General features: G+C 46.9%; 2 protein-coding genes across 5 annotated transcripts in view; one reads left to right on the top strand and one right to left on the bottom strand.

The window, feature by feature from the left end:
* The window catches only part of USP53 (ubiquitin specific peptidase 53), a 51,865-nt gene extending 40,954 nt beyond the window's left edge, over positions 1-10,911 (top strand). For all 4 annotated transcript variants that reach the window (XM_066233947.1, XM_066233946.1, XM_066233944.1 and 1 more), the window contains 2 exons: positions 4,784-4,880; positions 6,330-10,911. In XM_066233947.1, the coding sequence (XP_066090044.1) occupies positions 4,784-4,880; positions 6,330-7,314 (1,082 nt within the window). In that variant the 3' untranslated portion in view covers positions 7,315-10,911. The remainder of the gene's footprint in view (positions 1-4,783; positions 4,881-6,329) is intronic.
* Positions 10,912-13,440: 2,529 nt separating this feature from the next.
* On the bottom strand, positions 13,441-20,118 carry C1H4orf3 (chromosome 1 C4orf3 homolog). Its single transcript, XM_066252703.1, is given in 6 exon segments — positions 13,441-13,743; positions 13,804-13,943; positions 17,286-17,408; positions 18,824-18,870; positions 18,872-18,912; positions 20,059-20,118. Coding segments are annotated over 6 exon segments (714 nt in total).
* Between the last annotated feature and the right edge of the window lie 526 nt (positions 20,119-20,644).

Here is a 20,644-nt window from a genome sequence, read left to right as displayed (position 1 = left end):
CCACCCTCCCCCAGCCCTGGCCACCACCCATGTGCTTTCTGCTCTGAATTTGACTGCTTTAGGGACCTCAGATAAGTGGAATCAAATAATATTTATGTTTTAGCAACTGCCTTGTTTTTCTTAGCTAATATCTTCACAGGTTATCCATATTGTAGCATGGGTCAGAATTTTATTCCTTTTTAAGTCTAAGTAATATTCCATTGTAGGTTGGCTCAATGGTAGAGTGTCTGTCTGTCTGTCATGTCCTAGGTTCAATTTTCAGTCAGGGCACACAGGGGAGGTGACCATCTGCTTCTCTAACCCTTCTCTCTCTCTCTCTTTTTCTCTCTCTCCTCCCTCCTCTGCCTCTCCCTCTCATCACCTCCTGCAGCCATGGCTCAATTGGTTGGAGTGAGTTGGCCCTAGGTGCTGAGGATCGCTCCATGGCCTCCACCTCAGGTGCTAAAAATAGTTCTGTTGACGAGCAACATACCTAACTACCCAGATGGGCAGAGCATTGCTCCATAGGGTCTTGCCAGATGGATCCTGGTCAGGGCACATGTGGGAGTCTGTCTCTCTGCCTCCCCTCCTCTCACTTAAAATAAAACAAAACAAAAAATAAATAAAAGAGAAGAAGTGGATTTAGCACATGTCTGCACAGGCCTTGGCTGTGATTAGCCACGAGTCAGCGCCTGGAGGAGAAAAATGAAACCAGGAGCCTGGTTTCCCGTTTGTGCCGTGAGGGTAAGGAAGTGACAACATGTGGAGGAGGAGAAAAGGGTGAGGAAGAGAGGACAGGGCGGCAGGTCCCTTCCTTGTGCAGTGTGCACACAGTGGGGCAGTGGAAGGGGTGCTCCCTCAGGGGTCCTCCCTCAGGGGTCTCTCTGCTCTCAGCCGAGGTCATCAGTAAGAGTTAGGACATTGACATATTCCACATAAATCACAAAGGAACAGTTAGGTCTTTCAGAAGCTCTTGCCTTTGGCTTGGGGGTCTGCAGTACTCGGCAGTCTCCACTGATGGTGTAAGTCAGGATGAGTTCAAGCTGAGAATCTGGATCTTGGAAATAACAGTGAAACAAGTTAGTGTTCAAAATATCGGTTAAGCCCTGGCCGGTTGGCTCAGCGGTAGAGCGTCGGCCTAGCGTGCGGGGGACCCGGGTTCGATTCCCGGCCAGGGCACATAGGAGAAGCGCCCATTTGCTTCTCCACCCCCCCTCCTTCCTCTCTGTCTCTCTCTTCCCCTCCCGCAGCCAAGGCTCCATTGGAGCAAAGATGGCCTGGGCGCTGGGGATGGCTCCTTGGCCTCTGCCCCAGGCGCTAGAGTGGTTCTGGTCGTGGCAGAGCGACGCCCCGGAGGGGCAGAGCATTGCCCCCTGGTAGGCAGAGCTTCGCCCCTGGTGGGCGTGCCGGGTGGATCCCGGTCGGGCGCATGTGGGAGTCTGTCTGACTGTCTCTCCCCGTTTCCAGCTTCAGAAAAATATAATATATATATATATCGGTTATATATAAATATATAAAAAATATATATATATATATATCGGTTAATTCCCTGAATTTTTTACTACTAAAACTTTGTTAAGTGAAGTAGACTACCCTTAATATTGTTAAATCTTGGAAAGAGTTTCCACATGTACTTTAGAAAGTTGATTATTTTATTTTGCAAACTGCAGAGTGTATTCCTTTAAAACAACTTCATTATGAAGTGTTTCTAGAGAAAGGTGCTTCTAGCAGTTGGCTTTGTTCCTATGCATACTAAGTTTATTTTCTCTGCATTTCACAGACTATGGAGAGGCAGGGTATTAACACACAGTGCCTTCTCTGTCTCTGCAGCCGGACACACCACCCCATGTTTATCTGAGTCTTTTTTTTTTAAACCATAAACTTTCAGTATTGAAAGTTAATTTGTAGCAACATCGCAGTGTTTGCTTCTCCTTTAAGTTATAATGCCAGTGAGAAAAAGAAGTTACTGATTCCTGCCTTTTTCTTCTGTTCCATCCCGAAATTTAGTTGCCTGAGAGCCATTATTCAAGGACCCGTTCGTCTTGGTGTGTGGTCCATTTTAGCCAACAGTGAAAGCTTTGTGGTCTTTCTAAAGCACTCGGATTTTATTTAAATGTATTATTATTATAAGTCAGATCATAAGGATGTTACTGCTCTTGGAGGGTCAGACTTTGTCATTGTTGTAACGCCCTTGTATTCTGAAGTCTCCTTGCACCATGTGAGTGGGGACCGCACTGTCCCCGCCAGCTGTGCAGTTTAGGTTTAACTAAACCTGGGCTGCCCTTCAGATGAAGTGTATTTGATTTCTTGACTGTTGGGCTTTGGGGTTTTTTTTTTCCTTTGTATACAGTATCCAAATTAGCATTATTAATGAAAGCTTTTTGCCTTGACGTTGAGGTAGCTTCTGCATCCAGTGTTAAAATAGGCCTATTTTAGATCCTCAAAGAACCTGGATCCAGAATTCCTAGTAAAGACACGTGGATGTCTGTGTCAGCAGAACGGGAAAATAACACGTCTATTTTTAAGTTAGCTGGAATTCTGAACTCAAGCCACTTGTTTGAATGCTTGCCATAGTGATATTAAAATTTCAAGCAGACTTACAAAACCTCTGCTGCCTCCTGCTGCCAGTTGTGTGGATACTTTACCAGAAGTAAAGAATTCAGAATTTGTTCCTTTGTGTTTGTGACTGTCTTAAACTTGACATTGTGAATAAGTTAAAAAAGTAAAACATTCTGAAGTTAAAATTGGAATGGGTAGAGAATTATAATGTAACTTACAGTTTTTTTTTAGGCTTTAAAGATTGAAAAATTACTAAGATTCTATTTGATTAGATATATATGATATATATATTCATATATATATGGGTATATATATATGATATATATATCCATATATATGTATATATATTATATATACATACAGACAGACACACACACATTTTTTTTAATCAACTCTTAAGAGAGGGGCCTAGTTTTCAAGCCTCAGGCAGTGTGTCAAGCTTACAAGCAACTAAGACTTTCTGGGAAAAATTACACTGCCTTTTATTTTCTTGTGTCTTAGAAATTGCTTCAAGGTTTAACTTGCAGAACCTGATCAAAATCAAATACAGACAGTGTGTTTGATAGGGTAAATATTTAGACGTTTTGATCAATTATGGATTCCACTTGAATTTTGAGTGACAGGGTAGTTTTAAAAAATACACCCAGAAGATCCACGGAGGGATAATCAAAAGGGCGCATACAGTAGAGTTCCCTAGTGCTGCTTAAACGGGAAGGTTGCTGCTCTGACAGCTTGGTCCTGTCTTTGCTCCTCAGCTGAGAGAGAGTGGAAGCTGAGACAAAAGGAAGTGATGAAAAAAGGTTGTCGTCCTAAAGCTGGGAGAACACGGGAAGACCAATCCTAATAGAATCGTACGGAGCATAGGCAGTTAGTTGGAAAAAGTCAAGCTAATGCCATACATGCTGTTTATCTTCCGCGGGCATTGGCACGTTGGAGTGTGTCCTGTCATTTGCTGTCCAGAACAATGGCCTGGTCCAGTGGACACTCTGTTCAGTGACCTTGTATTTTTAGGGGCATCTGTGCTTGAGAGCTCCTGGGGGTGGGGGTGGGGACCGCTGTGGCTTTGGAGTGAAGCCTGGGTTAGTGGTGTGACTGCTGCCACCTCCCAGCTGCGCAGCATTGCTAGGTCACCTCCCTGCCATGGGTGTAACGGGGATTGTCCGACAGAAGAGCTGTGGCAGATTTCAGAAAGGCGGCTGCTTTTCAGCCAGGAACAGTGGTGGTTTTCATACTTTTTAACCTCATGTTATTATACTATTAAAAATATTGAGGGCCTCAAAGACCTTTCGTTTCTATAGGTATATGTCAATATTTGCTGTATTAGGCATTAAAACCGACGCTTTTAAGTATTTGTTCAGTTAAAGAATGATTTACTTTACTCATACACGATTTTATAACATCTCTGTATTCTCAGTTGTTGCTACTTTACAGATCTTGTTGAAAACCACATTCGTTAATATCACCACCAATATTAGCAGAAAGTTTTTATCATTATTGGGAAGCTGGGAAACTCCTTGTGGATCAAGTTTTCTGAAATCCTTACATTCATCTGAAAGCTTAAATTTCATCATTGGCGAGAGATGCTGCCCGTGGTTTGCCTCAAAGCCACACGTTCACTTCTTTAATTTTCAAGAAAATTTCTGCCAAATAACCAACTCTGAATAATCCAGTGTGTCGCCTTTTTGAGTAAAAATGGTGTTTAGTTGTAGAGATTAAGTAAAATAATTACCGTCCACATCTTACAACTTGAGGCAGCCATCAGGGTAGGGTACCTGGTTATTGGTGGGGTGACATTTTGCGTGTTACATAATAATCCCCTGTCCCATTCGTCAGATGCCATCCCTAATGCTCCAGGGAGGCAGGAAAGACCAGTACCATAGTCTTGTTACTTATGCGTGAGGAAGCCGAGATTGTAAGGGGTTGGGAGGCTTGCTTCAAGTTACAAGTTGGCCAGTGGTGACGCCAGATTTCAGCCCAAGCCCTCTGTCCTCGCATGTGGGATTTCCTCCACTTCCTCAGCAAAGGGTCTCCTGTCATGGGACGTGGGTCTACGTGATCGAGCAGGAGTAGCAGTATTTGAGCATTGCTGGCCTTTTCAGGTGACCACCAGTTGGGAAAAGAGCCATTCGTTTTATATAAAAGGGTCAGTCAAAAAAGAGTTTTTATTTGAGCCGAGTCTTGAAGAATTAGTTTGTGTTTATTTGTTCGTTGCAAGAATTTAAATTTTGTTTTTCTCCTCTTTTAGGCTTTAGAAGAGATTTCAAGAACTTGGAAGTAGGCTGTAAATCTCATGAGTTCTACCCAGAATCACATCTACAGATAAAAAATCCTTTGATGAAGAGGTAATGAAAGATATTTGAAAATAACTAAAATTTTTTTTTTGTGACAGTGACATAGAGAGAGAGAGAGACAGATAGGGACAGACAGATGGGTAGAGGGAGAGATGAGACGCATCAGTGTGGCGCCCTAGTTGTTCATGGATTGCTTTCTCATTTAAATCCTTTCCTTAAATGCATGTATTAGGAACTCTTTTTATACCAGAAAGGCATAAATACATGTTCCCACTCTGAAAGCAATGGGCCTGCAATACTGTGCTGCCTCTCTCATCAAGGATCACTAACAGGACGTAGACCTATGGAGAGTGCGCCCACAGGTACAACACAGTTGTTCCAATCCTCATAGCATTCTTGCGAAGTAGATGGAATTTTACAAAAGAGGAGATTCTGGGCTTAGATTAAGTAATTTGCCCAAGGCGATGGAGCTGACATCTGAGAGTCCGTCCTGTCTCCCTGTCTCCCTAGCCAGGTGTCAGCTCCTCCCACCATTCTGCTGTGTGCGAATTCCATGTAATTCACAGGATAAAGATAATCAGATGAGGAACAATTTGTAGTGTGATATCGTTTATCTTCACCTTAGAACTTAATTACTACCAAAATAGAGGCCCTCTTGATTATATTATTTTAAATTAGCATACTATTCTTATATGTCAAAATTAAAGTACCTTTATTACTATAAACTATAATGTTGGTTGGTGTTTTAGGGTATTAAAGTGTTTGCTTGTAACATCTTAAATCCGTGATTTTATCACAAATACATGTAAATTCAGAGTTTGTAAGTTGAAATTAGTTTATTTCTTTTCTTCTTTTAAAAAATATTTTATTGCATTTATTGGGGTGTCATTGGTCAATAAAACCACACAGGTTTCAGGTGTATGTAACACATCATCTGTGTGCTACATTGTGTGTTCACCCCCCCAAGTCCAGTCTCCCCCCATCACCAAATCTCTCACATCTCCTCTCCTCCACCTCCCCCAACACCAAAGTTAGTATTTTTTTTCCAAGATTTTATTTATTCATTTTAGAGAGGAGAGAGAGAGAGAGAGAGAGAGAGAGAGAGAAGGGAGAGGAGCAGAAAGCATCAACTCCCATATGTGCCTTGACCAGGCAAGCCCAGACTTTTGAACTAGCGACTTCAGTGTTCCAGGTCAACACTTGATCCACTGTGTCACCTCAGGTCAGGCCAAAGCTAGTATTTTTAATCACATTTCTCATTAGAAATTTGGTTCTGGTAATTATAGGTGTTTCTGGTAAGCATTCATATATGTTCTGGCATGAAGATTTTAGGGTCAGAGAGTACAAAATGTTAATGGTTTCAAAAACTTCCTTTCTGTTGTTATGTTGCAAAAATAATAAATTTTGTAGTGGAAGGTTGGCAGGACAGATGCTTGTTTTCCCTCCGGTTTTGCCTGCTCGTACACAGTGGCGCAGCTCCGTTCTGTTTTTCTATTCCAGGCCCCACGTACAGGACACCAGTGGAAAGCTGTTCCTGTTGTCCAGCCCACGGGCACTCAGGGACCACACAGCCAGAGAGCCTCCCCCCCAGCCAAATGAACAAAACCTTGAAAAAATGAGCGAATGCCAGTTCTCGGAGTGGCTAAGTGTAGAAGATGCCGAGAGAACTGGTCTGCTTTCTCACACGGATGATGGTTCTGCTTCTGGAACGAGAGTGAACAGTGCTGAGGCCGCCTCCCTGTCCTCCATGTGGCCCTCACACACGAGAAGTGCGGGGGTAAAGCCAGAAACTGTCCCCCTCTTCCCGCAGCCGGCCGCGACGGGATGGTGCTGCTCCAGCTCTCCCCCCGGGGACCGTGGAGTTCAGTTGACCAGCCGATCCGATGGCTGTCAGGTGCCAAAACTCACTTGCCAGATTCTACCGCCCCCTTTGCCGCCAAAAAAACACATTCTAGCCAATGTGCTGCAGTCAGAGAAGAACGGTTCCGCCCCCGACGGCAGACTTGCCGAGGTGCCCAGAGCCAGTGCCAGTCTTCCAAAGCGCAGTGTCTGTGCGGCGTCAGGACTGGATTCTGGGCTGATCAGGCACGCGAAGGACGAAAGACTCAAGGAGATGGTTCAAGGGAGGGAGCACGTGGGTGCCCCACGGAACTCCCTGCCCAGCTCCTCAACCCGCGATTTTCAGGCAGACGTGGGATCAGTCACCGCCGCACCGTGCCAACCAGAAACAGACTCTGGTTCTACCTGTCCCAGCGACACAGTTGCGCTGACCACCTACTTTTCGGTTGATAGCTGCATGACTGATACATATAGACTGAAATACCATCAGCGGCCCAGGCTCTGTTTCCCAGGGGGCCCGGGTGTCTGTGGTGAGACCTCAGGATCTCCGAGTGAGAGAGGGCAGGAGCCTGTGTTACAGAACAGTGTGGGTTCACACTGCCCTCCAGAACAGAGACAGAAACCTAGTGTGTATTGTAATCGGTAGATGATGACACCGGCAGCCTTATGCTCGGAGGCCATGTGCACAGGCTGGGGAGCTACTGACCAAATGAAATGAAAATTGTGGCATTTTGAAGTCGTCAATCACCAACTTTCTATATACAGCATATATATCTTTTTACTTTGTGACACTTTATTGGGTATTTTAGAAATCCCTTTGGATATAGTCTTGGCGTGCCTCATAAAATAGAAGATGGGGGTATGTAAAACGTACATCCTCTGCAGTTGACTAGAAGTGGAATTTGTCCCTTTATTCTGTGGTTAGTAGACCCCTGAGAATTCAGGTAACCAGTCCTCGTGTATGTAGACTGGTAACCTGTGCTCGCCGAGAAATGCCAGGTGATGTACTATGTGCCATCAAAGCAGGACTTGTTGTATGAAGCACTTTCGCATGGGGAGCCAAAAGAACACTTCGCCCACTGACTTCTGACTGCCGTGAGAGTCAGCTACTCACGATCTCAAGTGTCTTAGAAGATACCCACCCATGATTTGGATAGCATTTGGGGGGAAAAGCCTTAATGATGAAGAAATTTTAAAATGCAGTTCTCAAAGTCAGAACAGAAGGAACTTAACCTTGCCCCTAGGACTCTAATCTCCAGAATGCCTGGTTGACCTAAATTAGGTCTGTGACCCTTATATGTATCCAGATATTACTTCAACCAAGTAAGCGGAAATGTATTAAAATACTATAGTATATTTATCTTGTTATACTTTTTTTCCCCCTAATTTTATATGAAATTTGAAAGGTTTTTATTTTGATTTGGTTTACTCTGGGCTGGTCATTTCTAGGGTTAGGAATGACCCTAGTACCCTCTTCCTGGGGGTCTTGCTGTGACCACCTACATTGTCCCTGCCACCATCTTACCTGTCTGTAGGTTGACAGCCCAGGTTGCTGAGTCTCTGATTCTTGAATCTAAAAATCTTTCTGGGTTTCCAGATGAAATTTCTGCCTTCCATTTAGAGGGTCTGACTTGAATGAAATGTCACGTACCCTAACTGCTTTCATGAAGAGGGCTTTATTTCCAAACAAAATAAAGGAACTTTCCATTATTACTATGATGACCTTACAAGTGTGGAAATGTTACTTTAATTGCCTTATTTTGTTGGTGGTTATTTTATTTTGTACTAAGCTAGTAAACTTATTGTGGCTTATACTAGCTTTATATTATCCACTCCAGAGAATTAAGAATTATAGAATTAAAATTTTCCTTGAATTTGTCAATGGATCAAGTTTATAGGTATAACTTTATAATTCTATAAACTATTAAATTTAATATTTTGACCAGTTTCACAACTTGCTAAAATATTCCAAAATGTAAATGGTTAAAAATACTTCTGGAAAAACATCAAGTCATTACTTATGCAAGTCTAACTTCTCCCAGTTACCAAATCTTGGTAAAAGTTACCTTTTACCAAGAGAAGTTTTTGATAGGCATTTCTTACTGTAACACTGATCCTACTTTCTTTTCTAAAGAAATATACTTGAATATCAATTCAATGAAATATTACCTTTTAAGAAAGCTTATTTTTTAACATAACTTTTAGTATGGAACATTTGTAAATACTGTAAACTTTGTAAAGTTGTATTTGAAATATCAGCATATATAAATATTGCCTTTATAACAAAGTACTAGAAAATGGGCTTCCTTCAAGTATTTTTAATAAATTTTTTTGTGTGTGTAGGTTTTTTGCTGTTATTTGGTCAAGATGTCTAGGTGAAATGTATTATTTGAAATAGGTAAACTGATTTCTGATATTTAACAGCAATCTCATAGATTTATATTTTCAACTCACAATTGAGTTGCCAACATCAACTAGAAATGTCCAGTTTGTGCTGTTTAAAGTACTGTCCAGTGAAAACCTCCTGAATCATGTGCTAGTGCTAACAGACTAGGAACCATGTGTTTATGTTGATGCAATAATCCAAAGATAGTTTGAATGCATCTTTAGCAACCAGTAATTCACATGTAATATTTTTATTTTTAGGGTGCCCATTTATTTTTATAGGTGTTTTCTTCTAGTTACAAGATTATAACTTTTGAATTAATGTAACCAATTGTAGTGTCCAAAATGACCTGTCTTCCAGATGTTGTTTTCATGTGAAATCAGTTTCTCCAGTTCAGATTTCATTTTCAGATAAACTGATCTTGTAAATTGATATGGTTGGACTGTTCTTTGCATTCATGAACCGCAGCTTCTTCCCCGGTGTGGATTATGTATTTTATGAGAAATGTAAGTCAATTCAGAGTTCAGGGGTACTTGGACTATCACCGATCATAAAATGTTATCACAGGAGCTGGCACTTTCTGTAAAGAGCCTGACAGGAAGTAGGCACTGTGGCCCGCAGGGTCTCTGCTCTGTCCTTGTCCTGCGAAAGCTCGTGTTCTGCTTAAAATGACACCGAGACCTGAGCTTTCGTACAACTTGCACGTCATGAGGTAGTCTTGATTCTTTTCAGTCATTCAGATTGATGGCCCTTATCCTAGAGCACTATCTACATTAAGTGCCCTTATCCTTAATACCCTGTGGTCTCTGCATGTAGACCCGTGTCGCTCAGGGGTTAGGTACATGGGGCACTTGATATCCCCAGGTTTTCGGGTTAACAGACCTCGACAGACCTCCTCACAACTGCTTATCAGCCAATTCCTTTCAAATGGTTATTAAAACAATCATTTTACTTATAAGAAATTAAGTTTGTGAAATTTACCAGATGAAACTCACTGCTGCTAATTCTTTTGATGCCTTTGTTTTTGTCAGAGTTGGCCAGCTTTTCTCAGGTCTCAGAAGTGTGGAAACGTAGATGCCATTGCTGTGGGTGGTGGCTGTGCTTGAGGGGCAGTCCAGTGGCAGGTCGTTCTTGGCGTCTGGAGCCAAGACTCAAACCAGCACACGGCCACCATTTTTGTGTGCCATTGACAATCCAACTTGAGCAGTAGGATCCCTCCACTTCCATGGCTGAGACATGCTCAGAATATTCCCTATTTGTGGTCGCGGGCTGAGTTTACAAAAGCTCAGAAAGTCAGTATGGATCATAAGCCGTTCTGTGTGACTAACATTAAGCTGTATGAAAACTGTATGTCCTGTTACAACCTCAAGTGTGGATCAGACCAAAATTAGCTATGCAATAAACATTTATTGGACAAAATTATCAGCAGGCAACACAGAAACAGTTCATACAGCGATTGGTATACGAAGGAAATCCCAGCTCTGTGGGTCTCAACCTCTGCCTAAAAGGATTTCTACAGATGACAGCAGTGCCCTGAAGGTACAATTGTCAACCTGGCAGTCAACAGGCAGCCTCCAGAATCAGCCCCAGATTCCCGGTAACCCCAACTGACTTTCTAGAAGTCAGAGGACATAGTTTACCAGACCTATGTCCCGATTCAAAGGGAGGGGAGTATCCCCAAAACACATAGGCAATTCACACATATCAGATGTCACCCACTCTGACTTTTATATAAAATAACATATGCTGTATCATAGGAAGAGCGTCTGACAGGCCTATCACTACTCCAGGAATGGGAACTTTCTGATTAAATCCCAGCGGAGCACTCCTAGAGTGTGAGTTCTTCTTAACATATAATATTTAGATTAAAAAATCAAGGTGGTAAGCTCCAAAACATATAATATTTAGATTAAAAAATCAAGGTGGTAAGCTCCATGCAGGCAAGGATTTTTGTTTTGTGCACTGCCATACTCAGCCCATACTAAGTGCTCAAATATTTGTTGAATGAGTCAAGATGCTGACTCTGCTGAAGTTGTAAGTTACAGAAATTATAAAAACAAAACATGTTTTGGCCACAGGTATTCTTTTTTTTTTTTTTTTTTTGTATTTTTTCTGAAGTTGGAAATGGGGAGACAGACAGACTCCCGCATGCGCCCAACCGGGATCCACCTGGCATGCCCACCAAGGGGGCGATGCTCTGCCCATCTGGGGCGTCGCTCTGCTGCAACCAGAGCCATCCTAGCACCTGAGGCAGAGGCCACGGAGCCATCCTCAGTGCCCGGGCCATCTTTGCTCCAATGGAGCCTTGGCTGCGGGAGGGGAAGAGAGAGAAAGAAAGGAGAGGGGGAGGGGTGGAGAAGCAGATGGGCGCTTCTCCTGTGTGCCCTGGCCGGAAATCGAACCCGGGACTCCTGCACGCCAGGCTGACGCTATACCACTGAGCCAACCGGCCAGGGCCCCACATGCATTCTTAATGTGATCCCAATACTAAGAAAGGTTTTAAACATACCATCCTGTTCTAGGGAGTTGAAGAGCTGAAAAGGAAGGGGGGGAGCTGGGGTAGGGTCTCTGCACTCTGGCTTTCCAACACTGGCTGTTAGATCCTTTCTCTAAGATCATACTAATTTGGCAGTCACAGCAGGGGCCCGCTCAATCTGAAAAGTCAACTGGGTTCTTCCAACCAACCTGTGTAGACTTGCATTTATGTATAGCTCTTAACTCCTTTTCTCAAAAGCCTTCCCTTGCTTTTGAGTAATTTAGTTTTAGATAGATAATTCATCTTATTAATTCACAATATTATCCGCATCATACTAAACCTTGGCCAACCCTTAAAATGTTAAGGACATTACTGTAGTTCTTAATGAATACACTACATTTTTCTGCATAAATATTTTAATTCAGCTCCTGTAAAAAGCCATCAGATGTTTGAAAAAAGTTTTAAAACCTGTATTAAAGAGTCTCTTAAATATTTTAATTCAGCTGTAAAAAGCCATTAGATGTTTGAAGAAAGTTTTAAAACCTGTATTAAAGAGTCTCTAGTTTAAAGAAATCAGCTATGAAGAGCTGAGATCGTTACCCATTTAACACAGTCCCCACGTGAGTAAATGCATAAAAAGAAAGGAAGTCCTCGTAGACTTTGAAATTCTTCTGTTGCACAACTGTCTTCTTTGCTTAAGAAGTTGTCATTTTCAGAATCCAGTCCCAGGAATCAACTTCTTAATGTAGGTGTTGGGCAGTCATCTGTAAAAACCGAATATTCATCAACAGTATTTCCTTTTTCTTTCCATAATACTATATTTTATGCCAAATTCTGGAAATGACTGTCTTAGTCACTTGCCTACTCCTGACTGACATATATTACTAAGAGCAAAAAACACCTTCCTTCCTTTCTTCCTTCTTCCCTCCTCCTTGCTCTCCTTCCGTCCTCCTTTTCTCCCTTCCTCCCCCTCTCCCTTTGTCCATTCCTCCTCCCTTTTTTCCTTCCTTTCTTTCCTCCGTTCTTCCTCCCAATAGTAATTCCGTTACTGTGATGAAGGGCAAAACAAAACAAAAAAGTACTATTCATCAAAAGACTTGTTTCCTACCCAGAGATGAAAATTCAGGTCATGAAAACAAAAGTCACTGTACTTGAGGTAAGTCTGTACCAGAGAAAAGTGGAAAGTGGACACTCCCCCCCTTTACAGACAGCCGGGCAGTGGATTCTATAGAAACACCCAACTCTTCCACCCTCAGCACTCAGCCACCCCTCCCTCCTCATCTGCCGGACTCTAAATCTGAGGCGAAGGGGCCTCCGATACGAGCTGACGCTCCAATCTCTGCCTACACTGGGGCCAAGGTGGGGAGACACAGCTGTCCATCACGAGCTCCAGCCCCCAAGCATGATGAATCAACAACCCCCTGCAAAGCCCAAGGCCCTGTCCCCACCTGCGCCGCCTTCGCCCCTGCTCCCCCTGGGCGCCCCTCTGCCCCCCCCCCCCCCACGCAGCCGCCCCATCTTCTGAGCGGCGATGGGGACGAAGAGCTCAGAAGTACCCAGGGAGCCTCCGGGGCTCCGTAACTCGCGCACGGGGGTGGGGGGCGCGTGGACAGGGGTGGCCGAACCCCGAGCAGGACGAGCACGTCTCCCGAAATCAGTGCACGAGGCCCCGAGGCCCCTGCGCGGTCCTCCCGAGCGACCGCACCCACATGGCGCGCAGACGGCGGCATAGCCTCCCCGCCGGACCCCCTGCACCCGGGCTACCCGAGTCCCCACGGGTGGGAGGCGGGAGCTCTGCGAGCCCAGGGAGCCGTCTTGTACCAGACGTCAGGCAGGGGCAGAGACAGGGGGTCCGGTCCCCTCCCCGGGCCCGTCCAGGTGCCCGCGCCCCAGCGCCCGCGCTCACAGGCTCACCACGGCCACAGGTAGACGAACAGGAACAGCACCACGTCCACCAGCACGAACAGCCACAGGTCCAGCCAGTACGAGTGCTTGGGCAGCTGGGCCGCCGCGGGCTGCGGCCGCACCTGGTGGTTCGGCTGCGGCGCAGCGTCGCCTGTGCCTCGCCGCTCCCGGGGCCCGTCCGCACCGCCTCCTGCCGCCGCCGCGAGCCCCTCCATCGCGCACTGCCGCCTGCCGCGCCCCCGCCGGAAGCCCAGCAGCTCGCGCACCTCCGCCTTCCCCGGGCCGGAAAACGGACCGAGGCCGGCCGCCTACGCATGCGCGGCCAGGCACCGCGCCCCGGAAGTTGGACCATCTACCCACCCACCCACCCAGTGCGCAGGCGCCGCCCGCGGCCGCTGCCTCAGTGTCCACCGACAGGCAGCGTGGTGCCGGACGAACGGCTCGCCCTTCCTCCGCCTGCGCCGCCGGGCAGACAGCTGGCCGTTCAGGTTTCCCTGGAAGGAGTTCTCTGGGCGGACCGGAAGTCTCCGTCACGCTCCTTGCCCAACGGGTTCGGGTTCCACCGGGGACCGGCCCGCCCCGCCCCGGGCGCCGCTCTTGTCCTGTCCCGGGCTCCCTGAGGGTCGCTGTGCCAGGGTGTCAGGCTGGCTGCGGTCCCTTCTGTGCCATGCCGCACGTGCCCCGTGGACGTATACACAGGGACCAGTCATCAGTGCCGGCGCGAGCTCCCGAGGGGCCGTGCCCGGGAGAGTGCAGGCGTGTCCGCTGTGGCCAGTTGGCAGCGGCCCGAGGGTGGCCGCCCTGGGCGAGCGGAACCCCAGCCCCGTGTGGGTCCCCAGACTTAAAAGCCACATAAGACAGGTGCACACACAGGAGAAGCGCATGCAAGTTTATATTCATCTGGAACACGAGCACGAGATCCTTCACAGAGTACCCCGACCGGAGCAGAACGCGTTCACCCCTCTTCCCCAAGAAACAGACTAAGACCCAGGGCTTGGGGCTGCTGGTGGCAAATGGTGGACCGAGACAGATGAGAACGTCTGTCTCGCAGATGCAGGGTTTATTTTGTCCAGATTTCTCGTCTGGATGCCACATGCCTGCGGGTGAGAATGTTTCTGCTCCTCCTGGGCGAGGAAGGGCACCTCATCTCCTTGTTCCAGGAAGAAAAGGAAAGGTCTGAGTGCCCTCCGTGCCCCTGCTGTTTCTCAAGGGCGTGCGCTGAACTCAAAATAGTCTGCCAGAGTGGCACAGCTGGGGGTGAAATGCTCTGAATGCCTCCTCCTTGTCCCCTGCCGGAAACATTCCCAGACATGTCACAGGGCAGCTGTGTTGGTGGCTGTGGATGGAAGGATTGGGTCAGTGGCCAAGTGGCAGGGGGATCTACAGAGGGTGAGAAGAGCATGATTCCATACATTGGTGGAACGTAAAAACGAGACTAAGAGTCATGGACAAGAGTGTGGTGGTTACCAGGGGTGGGGGGAGGGAGGACGCAGGAGGGAGGGAGGGAGAGAGTTAGGGGGAGGGGGAGGGGCACAGAGAAAACTAGATAGAGGGTGATGGAGGACAATCTGACTCTGGGCGAGGGGTATGCAACATAATTTAATGACAAGATAACCTAGACATGTTTTCTTCGAATATATGTACCCTGAATTATTAATGTCATCCCATTAACATTAATTAAAATTTATATAAAAAAATAAAATAAAAATAAAAACTGAGAGCAGGGGTCTCAAACTCGCAGCCCGCAGACTAATTCACGGGCTTACTTAATTTTATCCAAAATATTTTGAACTTCGTGGATTAGTCTGCGGGCCGCACAAAATTGTTCGGCAGGCCGCGAGTTTGAGACCCCTGGATTAGAGTGAGGACGAGTAAACAGAACATCCCCAATCTGAGCACATTTCCCATATCACATGAAATCTGTCTCTCCCATCCTAGGAACGGATCAGTTCTGTAGAATGGCGGAGGCTCTTTGAGTGGGTAGAGAGTATTGTATTTATCTTGTCCTTCAAAGGGGCGGACGAGCAGCTCTTTGTCCCAGGAGGAGTCCACAGAGGCAGCATTCCTCACTCTTGGTTGCACAAGTTCCTCCCTCTCAGGCTCTCCATGAGGCAGGTTTGACCAGAGGGTACACTATTAGCTCCTGACGGAACAACTCCCTGTGTTTTGCACAACAACAGGGGACACTTGTTCTGTTACCCTGGGAAGAGTTAGAATTGCCTTTTCCAACTGATGAGCGCCAAGGCCCGGGAAAAGGGATCTCAGTACTGAAAACAACTTAGCACCACGAGGCACAAGCTGGTGTTCTATAACATCTCGTCTTACGTGTTTTATGTGTCACTAATATAAGAACAAAAGAGCCCAAGTTTGTAATTTGGCTGGTAGGTAGGGCGGAGGAACTGGTGACAGAGGGTGTCAGGAATCCGAGTCCACGTCATCCTGACCATCCAGGTAGGAACCCTTGATCTACCTTATCATCCCAAAAGACCAGTATTGCTTATAGAGAATATCAGAAAGGAACTGTGACCCACCAGGTGGGCATTGGTGTGTCTGTCACCCAGCGTGTTGGCATCTGCACGTCTCCATCCTCTGCGTATTCCTGTCTGTCTGTGGGAGCAGCCCAGGTTGTGAAATACCTGAACACGGGAGGGCTAAGCTATTGGACTTGGTTTTGTTACCCTAACCAACTGAGTCCAGGTTTCTGGTCTACTCATACGTAACCTTTGGTCTTTGGCAGTGAATTCAGAGAGCCGCTGAGCTACGCAAGGTTAATAAGAGTGGCTTGTGAGTAAGATGTCACAACCAGTGATGTGGCAAGTGTCCATACCATGAGTCTGTGCTCAGGCCATTTGTGACCTTCCTGAGAGGCTTGAGGGTGCTACCTGTGGACTCAGACGGCAGGTGTGGTGGCAGGGCCGCCTGGGTGCGTCACCTGGGAAAGACCCAGCATCTGGGCTGATTCCAATGCAGAGGGGGAAATTCCCTTCCAGTGTCTTCAGCTGAGCAGAGACAGTCCTTGAGCCTTTAAAAGTATTTGTGTGTGTGTGTGTGTGTGTGTGTTCATTTTCCATGGGCTCACCAGAAGGAAAAGAGGGACATTTTCTTGGCTGTGGATGCCACACCCTGCCGTGCATCCGTTTTCTGGAGCTGGTCCACTAGGTACTTGCACGGCAGGAACTAAAATTAGGTGTTTTGTTGTTGTTGTTGTTCCTTCCAATGAGCTAGATGTTGACATAGCCAACAATCAGGTCAATTACTGAACATGGCCAGGGTTTGGAAAACTGGTAGAGGTGGGTGTCTGGTCTGTGCTTGACCTGTTGAGAAAACTGTACCGGGTCAAGTTCCTAAGAGTGAGACACAGTATGAGGGAGAGCCCGTAGTGGATAGATTGAGACAAGCAAGTTCCTGTCAGCCTTTTAACAAATGGCTAAATCAGAGGTCCCCAAACTACAGCCCACGGGCCGCATGCGGTCCCCTGAGGCCATTTATACGGCCCCCACCGCACTTCTGGAAGGGGTACCTCTTTCATTGGTGGTCAGTGAGAGGAGCATAGTTCCCATTGATATACTGGTCAGTTTGTTGATTTAAATTTACTTGTTCTTTATTTTAAATATTGTATTTGTTCCCGTTTTGTTTTTTTACTTTAAAATAAGATATGTGCAGTGTGCATAGGGATTTGTTCATAGTTTTTTTATAGTCCGGCCCTCCAACGGTCTTAGGGACAGTGAACTGGCCCCTTGTGTAAAAAGTTTGGGGACCCCTGGGCTAAAGAAAGGGGAAGCTTTGTTTAAAGAAAGATTTTTTTCCTTTTTTTTAATTTTTATTCCCCTCTGGGCACCAGAGGACCCACTCGGGGAGGAGGTAGCTGAAAGTGAAGATTTTTGATCTGTCATCTTGAGAAAAGCTGTCTGCTTCATGAACGTGTCTACTTCTGGGGTGCGACGTCCCCAGCTGGCTGTCTCTGTACTCTTCACTGAATCCAGGAATGGGAGGCTTAGGGCAACCAACCCAACACTCTTCAAAAGGGGCTGGTTCAGGTCTTCTGTTTGGAATAGTGCAGATTTTTATGAGGGTTGCCAGTCATGCTTCTGGCCAGTAAAGCCAGTTTCTTGACAGTTTTCCTCAAGTCTTCTGATGCCTAGAGTTTTAGGTTGTATTTTCCCTGAGGACTGGGGGTGGTCCAGGGAATGAAATACTGGTGAACACCCCAGAGCTTTTGGAAGGCAGTGGTTTGTTTCTGCTATAAAATGGGCTCGTGGTCCGCGTTGGCCCACAAAGGAGTGCCGTGGGGAGGGCTAAGCCAAGCCCTCTCCACTGTGCGGCACTACATCCAGTTGGAGGGCGTTCGGCCCACCCCCTGGATCCATGGGCAGTGAGCAGGGGGAATAGCCCACAGTTGGAGGTGAATCCGTGGGGTCCATCTTTAGTGCCGCAGGGGCGGCATGGTGAAGGGAGTGTTTCCTCACCGCAGTTTTGGCAACAAGGAGGGATGGCACCGCCTGGACCCTGGGGCGTTCAACAGAAGTCTGCAGAAGGTCAGAATTCCCTCCTGTCACATGCCTACTGCCCTGCGGGGCCCGAAGCCGGTGTCTAAGAGCCAGTCCTGGTCTAGCCCTTTCTAAACCTAGACTGGCTGGGAGCTGGTTCTCGGGGGGGGGGGGGGGGGGCAGCTCTGGTTTTCTGTTTCTGAGGGCTGTACGGGGGGTACGGGGGGTCAGTGGTGATGGACAGAAACTTGACTTGGGGATGAACAGAGTGTGCAGATGATGTGATGTCAAATTTGTTAGCCTGTGTCACCCCAGTAAATTCAACGTAAAAAAAGAAAAGAAGGGTTAAAAACAATCTCTTTAAACCCCAGCCCCCTCTGAGGGTTCATTTTTCTTCCCTGTCTGTGGGACGATGCCCCATCAACAGCTGACAGAGTCACTGGGTCCTCGTTCACACCCCAGAGCTCAGCGTTAGACTGACCGGAGAGGCGCGGGCACTGGCCTGCGTGGGCCCGGGCACAGCCGCAGCCCGGACAGAGGCTGGATCTCTGCCTGGCGCCGCTGGTTCTATCCGGGCTGTCGGCGTCTCTGGACAGCCTGCTCACTGCACGTAGCCGAGGCCCCTCCATTTTGAATTCCCCTCTGTCGTGACTGCTTTAAGCACCTAGACAGCTTGCTTTGCGAGCAGTGCCGCTGTCATAACAAGTTGCTGCTTGTAGCAGCATCTCTTCTGCCTCCAGCATGGCCTTGGCCCCGTGGCCCTAGTGCAGGTGGTTCTCGTTCAACTGGGAGCTTCCCCAGCTGCCCTAGCCTTACCCGCCCCCTTCCCAATATGAATGCAGCCTCCTAAGGTTTTCCCGCTGCTGCTCACAGCCACTTCTCCATGCTCAGTGGGTCTGACACGCCAGCTGCAGAAAACTGAGGTTCAACTGGTCTCCGATGCCCTGTGTCCCGCTTTCTTCCTGGGGATGAGCTTATTTTCTGCAGGTCCTGCAGGCGTGTCTGCGCCCTCCCTCCTCGTCAGTCCGTACATCCTCCGCTCAGTAGCAGCCAACTGTTGACTGTAGCATCCACCGGGTACGAGAACAAATGTCGGAGACTTTCAGGAGTTAAGATGTTACTTTATTGGCCAGTTTAACCTGCGCAGGGGCGAACTCCCGAGATGTCCGGAGACACCGTGCCCACAAGGAGCTGCAAATGGGAGCCGCGCCTAGCGCTCACAGCTAAATCTTTTTATAAGCTAAGCAAGCAAGCCTCATACAGAAGCAAATTTGGCATTTAGCAATTGGCTCCCCTAAATTAAATTCTAGTCACGTGCCTTAGTAACCAGTCATACAGTTGAAAGCTCCAGCTGGAAATATCCCTATCTATCCCCTAGGATGTGGTTACATTTACTGTCTTAGGAGTTCTTGTGGCTTCCTTATCTCAAGGACTCCTTAGCTCCTAGCCATCCTGGGAGTCTAACGACTTCTCTATCTCAAGGACTCTTCAGCTCCTAGCCATCCTGGGAGTCTGGGCTCACCTGTTTACTGGACTAGTTCCTTTGAAGTTATTTCTAAAGCCTATTAATATATTTTATAGCTTTTTATTCGAATGTCACATTGACGAGGCTGTTATCGGACGGGTCATTTTTCGAAATCTCATCTTCTGCTCAAAAAAAATATAGCAGCATTTTCTTAGCATAGTGTCTGGTGCGTTGGCTCACTTTTGTAGAACAAAGTTATGTGAATTGTGTCCCCTGGGAGAGCAATCACGTTCTTTAGAAGGGCAATTGTATCTTTAACATCTTGTGTGGTCTCCACAGTGTCTCAAACAGTACCTTGAACGTGGAGGGAATTAAATACGTGTTCAATTATGTTTTGTCATAATTCTGCAACCACTGATATAAGCCTGTCCAAAAAATACTTGTTGAATGATCTCTTTGGTACCCATAGTGGTATGATGACCCCACTAAAGCTCCAGCACTGTCCAGGGGTACTTTCTCAGATTTTTCTCAAGTACTGGTCACGGATATGCAGGAATCCATTCCCCCTCCTTTTGGATTTCTTGTCTTTAATTCCAGGAGAGCGTCAGGCACTGTCTGCAGAGCCACAAGCGATGTAGATGCAGTAGTCATTGTTTATTAGGAGCGCCCACCCAGGACATCGCATAGGGTGACGGGATGTTCACACAGCTGTCCTGGGGCCCGCGGGGCATCACAGGTGGGGACTCACAGGCAGGTTTGGCTGTGGATGAACTTCTGCCCTCTGCACTCTGCCTGCTCACACATGCACAGACCTCAGCCCTTGGAGCTCAGTCTTATTTATTTTACAGTTTAAGGTCCCATAAAAGATTTTATTTTAAAATAAAGCAGGCATGCTGCTGCTTGTTAAAGTTGAAAAACAACTCAAAGGGCACAGGTGCCTTAATTGGTAGACAGGCATCGGTGACAGAGGTGTTGAAACCCACAACCTTGAGATGTCATTATGCCCATCAGCAGAGCAAACAACTTGCTTTTGTTTTATTGAAAGGTGTTTCAGGGACAGTCATGGAGGGTGGAGACCGGAGGTTGGTCAGTCCATGGCATGTCTTCTCTTGTGAAATTATGTCACAGGCCTCCAGAAGTGGACAGGCAGTATAGTGTAGGTGCAATCCAGGATGACAATGAGAGGTACATGGACGCCAGGTGGCCACCGCCGTCAGTGACACACTCACCACAACTAGGCTCTCTCCACACACGTGA

Source organism: Saccopteryx bilineata, chromosome 1 (genome assembly GCF_036850765.1).
Source record: "Saccopteryx bilineata isolate mSacBil1 chromosome 1, mSacBil1_pri_phased_curated, whole genome shotgun sequence".
In the NCBI taxonomy this organism is placed as follows: domain Eukaryota; kingdom Metazoa; phylum Chordata; class Mammalia; order Chiroptera; family Emballonuridae; genus Saccopteryx; species Saccopteryx bilineata.
The sequence above is the reverse complement of the archived record's forward strand: the minus strand, read 5'-3'. Positions and strand labels throughout refer to the sequence as shown.